Below are 7,416 nucleotides of genomic sequence, written 5' to 3' on the forward strand. Positions count from 1 at the left end.
TCTGTCACTCTGCCGGAATATGTTATCCTGCTTGTTTTTCATCCGGAGTAATTTGTTTTATATTTTAAAATAAAACCATAAACGTAGACGTGGAGCACGGTCACGTCGTCAATCAGCTAGTCAGCTGGCTGTCTCCGGAGACGCAAAAGTGAGGATCAAATACTTTCCTCTCGTTCAGTTCTGGGTAATTTTACCCAGTTTACATTCCAAAAGGGAGAAAAAACATTAAGCAGTTATTTTGGAACTTCCAAAATAACTGCTTAATGTTTTTTGGCCGATAACATAAACTTGCATTGCTTCTCTGCGAGAACCCCAACTGGGCTGGCAATCCCAGGTTTATGGTAAACCTATCGTGCTTTCTAATTTACATAATTCGCAACAAACCGCAACTTAGTGCTAAATTCTTCTGAATATTTTCTTATGTTCTTACGAACCTTTGGAAAGTTGACTGGTTGGTTTTGCCCAGAACCGAACGAGAGGAAAGAATTTGATCTTCACGTTTGGGTCTCCGGAGACAGCCAGCTGACTAACTGATTGACAACGTGACTACCGTGCTCCTCGTCTACCTCTAGGTTTTATTTAAATTTTAAAAAATGAAACAAAATCGCTCCGGATGAAAAACCATGTCACGTCTTGGCACAGATGTTTATTGTGCCACTCTGGCCAGATAGATACTGAATCATGAAATACTCGTAGTACCACATAAAATGCGTCCTCTACAGGTCAACACAGCCATGCGGGTTGCTACGCGCTAATATGGCGCGTAGCCACTACACTACAAACCAGTAGGATAACATATTCAGGCAGAGTGATAGAATTTTCTAAGTACCGTAACTGCATCCACCTTTCTGCCGGAGCAGCGTACGCATGCATTGATCTTACAATGGGCCTGAAAGCGCTCAATGGCGTCATTGTCAGATCAATCGATGCCGGCCGGTTGGTTCGGCGGAAAGGTGGATGATCTTTTAGAGAAAAGGTGAATGTGCTCCGGCAGAAGGGTGGATGCGATTTCATTTCATTGAACATCCACCATCCCCCCGTCCACCTATCTGCAGGGCAAAGTTGGTGTCGATTGGTCTAACAATGACACCATCGAGTGCATTCGGGCCCATTGTGAGAATCAATGCACGCCGTCACTAATTCGGAGAATCGGTAATCGATTTTTTATCGCTATCGAGTCATCGACTGATACCTCCGACCGCAACTCACTTTTTTGTGGCTTCGCATAATGTGTTCTTGATTACGGAACGACTTTAACAAAAAAGGTTGACAACCTTTGCAGAAAGTTTGACGACCTTTACGGAAAGGTTGATGACTACAAAATGGTTGATGACCTTTACAGAAAGGTTGATGACCTTTCTAGAAAGGTTGATGATGTTTACAGAAAGCTTAATGGTGTTTACAGATGGGCTGATGATCTTTAAAGAAAGGTTTATGCACAAAAGTGGACTACCATAACAACCCTCACTAAACCTACTCGCACAATGACGTCCACATCTAGGTCTCCCTTACTATGCAAAACGTGGTAATGTCACGTGGTAGTGTCAATCCTAAAGCACAAAGGTTCGGAAAATTGCTACTGGTAAAGTGCACAAGTAGCCCAAACAGGGCAACCAAAATAGACATTTGCGTGCTTCGCCTTCTGTTTAAAGTGTTGCGCTCCGATGTGCCAATGCCCAGTTCGAGGCCGCAGTGGGTAGCCGCAATGTCTCCAAATACACACCATGTCGCCATTTTTTAATCGATGTATACCGAGAAAGAAATGTTAAGAAAAAAAGTGTTACTGGTTAGAAAGCTTAGACAGATAAACAGGCAATAGCCACCACACAAAAAAGTGCCTGCGCGCTGGACACTAAAATGATTCATATAAACTTTAAAAAAACAACCAAAATCGTCCGGTAAACTGAAAGCAGAAAGACAATAGTGCAGCTAGGTCGACCTTCGGCAAAAAGGTGGAAAACCTCCTGCTGAAGGTTGATGACCTTTAGAGAAAGGTTGATCAGAAAGGTTGGTGACCTTTAAAAAAGGTTGATCAGAATGGTTGAAGACCTTTACGAAAAGGTTCATGACCTTCATTGAGCGTCAACCATCAACCCGTCAACCTTCCTGTCAGCTACACGCGGTGATGCCACTGTTCATCAACTGATTTTTCAAAACTGCAATCACACTCCCAGTTTCTCATAGCGGCGTTTCTGGGGTTCAATTGGCACGCGCGGGCGTTTCCTGAAAAAGTTTTCTCGTGAAGCGCTTCTTACACGTTTTTATGCCGTTTAGTGTTAATTTTGTTGGAATGCGCAAACTTGCAGAAATACGGTACCGGCATACATAATAATTATGTGATACATACCGGCGACGCAAAACATAATTTGTTGCGCTAGTAAGCACCGCGATGGTGATAGTAAAAATTAGCATTTCTGTATGATGACATACCCACTGCTGGTTTAGTGGCTTTTGCCGCAACGTCACACCTCGATCATCTATGCGCGTCGATCTGCGACAAGTGGATCTTGGCGAACTGAGCAAAATGGCAGTATACGCGATCAACGAGGTATCAACGAGGTATGGCAGTATACGCGATCAACGAGGTATGGCAGTATACGCGATCAACGCGGTGTTCTTGGCGAACTGAGCAAAATGGCAGTATACGCGATCAACGAGGTATTCCAAGCTGACCACTAAGCCTCACATGCAGTGCCGCATAAAATTTTGGCATGATCGCATCCGGCTGGATGATTCGCCTGTTCGCCAGTTTACTAAAGGACGTTGTTCAGTGGGCTAGGAATTTACCGTGATATAATTAATTTGATGGCCATGAGCATCCCTATGGGTCAAGCTTTCTTTGGAAACTGTTGATCTGCTTCAGTAATGACCTCACCTTCACTAAGTAGCAATCGCTTTTGCCTCCCTTTGTTTAGCGATTAAGTTCAAGTACTTATTCAAGTTAGCCAATCAATATTCAACTTCCTGTTATTAAACGCACCCCCATCAGTTAGGAAATTAGATTTAAGGGATGATGATCATCTCCTTAGTCCTTACAGAACGATAATAGAGGCTGTATCAAGTTATCAACTCTGCGCTGACCGTAATGATTTCGTACAGAGTGTGTGCATTATGGCGCGAACTGGTGGACCGTCCCGGTACCAGGGAGCACATCCGCATACATTTGGACTGCATGATTCAAGAAACCACGTCGGACAACTACAACTGCTTCCCAGTGGTCGCGCTGCTGACGCGCACCATCAGCGGCGCGACCAAAAGCCTGGACTATAATAGCGATTTCTCCCGGCGCGCGCAGAAATTCTGTTGTTTACCTGCTGCTGGCCCTGCAAACAACCCGGGAAGTGTTCGTGCCCATGATCGTATTGAAGAACTTTATTCTCGATAGCTACGACAAAAACAGGTCGGAGCATGTGTTCTGCGTGGAACATCCTTTGACGGAAGACGCAATAATGCTGCATCTCACTTGCCAGCGGATCCTACTGCACAATTGGAAGGTCAGCCGTCTTTTTGGCCGACCAACGTACGAAATTTTCATCGAGGCACGGTTAGCTTGGAGTTGGTGGACGTTGCAATCGCTGCCTTCACGGGAAAAGAATTAATGCGACCTCTGGGTTGGGACCACGTACTGGCCGTCGATCAGCTCGAGATCAGGGTGCCGCGCGTCCTTCTCGACTGCCGCAGAGACCGGCCCGATATGGACGATGGGGAATGGCAGTGGTCCAACGAGGTGGCCAGTGGTATAGTCAGCCGCATCATGTGGGCCGTCAACGACAACTTCCCTCTGGTGACGGAGGGAATGCTGGCCAAGGTCACGGCTGTTTATGCGCGTTGGGTGCGCGACCTGGTTTATCCGTCAGAGTGGGACACCATCCGCTGCTATCCCATTTTAAAATAACAATTAAATGAACAAGAGATAAAGTTGAATAAAACGCCGTGATGCTACGATTTGACAATTTAATAACCCTGTAAAGAGGTGATTCAGAAAACTCCTTCGGAACGCTTCCTACGGAAGCCTTACGCAGGCGCGTGGATTGGTTAAGAATAAATGCGAAAAAAACCAAAATACTGCAGCCGTGCAAGAGAATTTGTTATTTGCGTAATGAACATTTGAATTTCATTGATGCTAGTCAAATCGGAACAATGCGTTATCTGCGACTCTGCGTACGAGTTGTCCAATTCTAACGGGGAATTTCTAGAATTTGGGAATGTCTGAACTATTCTGATGTACAGCAATACGTTTTCTTGACCTGCATTCCTTTTCATTTCATATTCTCCTGCTCAGCCTGGACACTGCATTCTTGTCCTGGGAAACGAGCAATTAAGTGTTCTAGTTCAATGATTTTTTTCTGAGCGCCGATACATAGAATGGAGAATGAGGGAAGTCATCCACTGATACTGCTGTTGAATACCGACAGTCATAGTTCAGCTTTGCGATACATGTGCACTGTACTGTACATGTATCGCAAAGATACAATGTATATGTATCGGATTCCCATTCGAAGAGATGCTGTACAGTACATTACAGCATCTCTTCGAATGGGAATCCGACAGAGAATCGGCAACTGAACAGGCATGATTGAGGCTAACCTTTAGTGTCCTTTACTTTCCATCTTTTCCCCGTTAGAGGATAGACAGACGCAAAAGCTCAGAACAGAGAGAATCTTCCTGACCTTTCAGTAACCTTTCAGTTACACGTTGGATCCTATACTAATATAATATATAGACAGACTACGTCTGCCATATGTTATATTAGGCTTGCCCGTTTCAACCGTGCAGCGCCTGCGTAAAATAAAGATAATCTGGTGAAATTTGAAATACCAAAAGGCGCCGTATGTGATAATATACCGTTCATAAACGGTACTGTTTAACAAGTGCGAGTACAACAGACAACCTAAACTCTACAGAATACAAACGTATGCCCAGTCGATCGGCAAACATATATAGAAATATAAATAAAATTAAATAATAAATAAAATATAAAAAAATTTACTGTACGTATTATTAAATGCTTCAGTATAAAAATTCATTGTATTAATAAATGCCGTCCAAAAACTTTGTGGAAGAACCTTATTATTTTTAAAATCTTTGGATCTTCATGATCTAAGGCAAATGTGGCGACATTTCCGAAGCCCTTGCGCTACAACCTTTCATATACGGCTTGGTGGTGCAACAATATATTAAGCGAGCTTTGTCGCAACAGGATCGGCAATTGTCAATGAAATTTTGTATAATTTATTTAGCTTTTTTACACAATACACAGTTTTATTGTTGATCCTAGCTGGTGTTAGACATTTGCTTAGGATTTCTTGAATGTTCATGTTCTGGATATCAATGTATCTACAAAATCAATCAGTAGTAAATTTACACGATGAAACTCTTTTTAGTCATAATTAAAATTATGCTAACGTTAGTGTATATGCAGAGTACTGTATATTAACAAGAAGGTACGAGCACGTCACAAAGAAATGCAGTTGATCTTTTCTGTCTATCATCTTTCAATATTCCTTTCGTCATCACTTTTATACTTACGCCTCACTTATATTTTTTATTTATGGCAGATATTTACCAGTGGAGGATCAGATTATTTGACCGGCATAAAGAGTGTGACGGTCCAACAGAAATATCAAGCCTGTACTAGCTTTGGATAAGCAGCCCTTCGCTCGGCTGCAGGCTGTCATCCACGACATTTTTTTGATTCAAAAGATTACGCTACTGTACAGAGATGCACAACCGATAAGATTAAATAAATTCACGGTGGTATTAATACAATCGCAATTTAGCAGTGCATATATAGCCGTACTACGGAATGGTTTTTAAGTATATATATTGTGCCAGCAGAATCGCACGGTGACCTTTGAAATACAAAACTTTCTGGACTAAAGAATGAAACTGCCCGATCACATTCAGCACTCGCACGATTTCCGGGATGCGGCGGAATTTGCCGGCAAAAATGTGCTGGTCATCGGACGGAGTTACTCGGCGGAGGACATCGCCGTGCAGTGCCACAAATACGGCGCCGCTTCCGTCGTCATCAGCTACCTCCGCGGTCCCTTCGGCTTCGACTGGCCGCCCGGCATCACCGAACGCCCGCTGCTACGGGAGCTCCAGGGGAAGACCGCCTACTTCCGGGACGGGTCGACCGCGGAGGTGGACGCCATCATCCTGGCCACGGGCTTCCAGCATCACTTCCCCTTCCTCCCGGACCACCTCCGCCTGCAGACCGCCAACCTCTTCTACCCGCCCAACTTCCACAAGGGAATCTTCTGGAACAACAACCCGCGCCTGATCTATCTCGGGATGCAGGACCAGCGCTTCACCTTCCCGCTCTTCGATGCACAGGCGTGGTACGCACGCGACGTCATCCTGGGACGGATCACGATCCCTGGGAAGGAGGAACGAGAGCGGGACGCGGTCCCGTGGCGGGAACGGGAAGCGGCGTGGACGCCGGCGGAGAAGGACGAGGGGATCATGATCCACTTCCAGGGGGAGTACATGCATGGATCTCCTGGACGCCACTGATTATCCCAAGTTCGACGTGCAGGCCATGGTGCGGACCTTCGAGGACTGGGAGCACCAGAAGGTCGGCAAGGGAGGGATCCTGACTTACCGGGATAAAGCGTACAAGTCATTGATCACCGGGTGTATGGCGCCGGAGGACCACACCAAGTGGATGGAGGAGCGCGATGATTCCTTTAATAACTTCATCCATGGCGCCATGAAAAACTAAGCATACCGGTTTTCGCTTCCTGACACGCAGCTCATTATTAAGCTAGTTTTTTTAAGTGCAGTATATTATTTTAAGTGCGTCATGCGACATCATAAGACCGACGAGAGTCAAGCAGCTTAAATGGTCACACTTGAGAAAAAACAAACTGGAAAAATCTAGGGAAACTTCAAAAATTTCGAATGCAGGCTTATGCAGCAACACGGCGCTGCACTGCTAATACTAGGATTATGACTTGATTATTTGGTTTCAGAAATGTACAAGATAGATTAAAAATTTTTAATAGCGTTGTAACTGTTTCATATCTGTAGCGGCCTTTCAACTGCCAACATTTGTCTAACTTTAAGAAAGTCGTCACATCGTAGTACGGTGCCACAAACGAAGATCGCAATAGCATGCAACATGCAAGGTATTATTTCCCCATAAAATCAGCACACACTTAAACTTTAAAGCACGCGCTGATATAAAATGCTTTGTTAAACCTTTTAAATTATTTCTTCTTTTACTTGGTATTACAAAAAAAAATAACGAAGACTTGATTTAACAAAAAAATTTATTTTAAACGGATTACTGAAATACCTCATGAGGTATTCCAATATGAGAAAATGCTTGCACGGTACGCCGAAGCACCGTTCAAGCATTTTCTCATTTTTTAAAGTTTTTGTAATTCTATTTGAAATCGGCAAAAAATT

At 44.1% G+C, this 7,416-nt stretch overlaps 1 protein-coding gene across 1 annotated transcript; it reads left to right on the forward strand.

Annotated features, from left to right (window-relative positions):
- Positions 1–5,883: 5,883 nt before the first annotated feature.
- On the forward strand, positions 5,884–6,519 carry LOC129587944 (uncharacterized). The gene has a single exon (XM_055481921.1). The coding sequence runs from the start codon at positions 5,884–5,886 to the stop codon at positions 6,517–6,519; it is 636 nt and encodes a 211-aa protein (XP_055337896.1).
- The last annotated feature ends 897 nt before the right edge of the window (positions 6,520–7,416 follow it).

This window comes from Paramacrobiotus metropolitanus, unplaced genomic scaffold (genome assembly GCF_019649055.1).
Source record: "Paramacrobiotus metropolitanus isolate TYO unplaced genomic scaffold, Prichtersi_v1.0 Parri_scaffold0000027, whole genome shotgun sequence".
Classification (NCBI taxonomy): Eukaryota; Metazoa; Tardigrada; class Eutardigrada; order Parachela; family Macrobiotidae; genus Paramacrobiotus; species Paramacrobiotus metropolitanus.

What these genes read in the sequence shown, in the direction of transcription:
- LOC129587944 (XM_055481921.1), top strand. Translation starts at nt 5,884, where the DNA reads ATGAAACTGCCCGATCACATTCAGCACTCGCACGATTTCCGGGATGCG.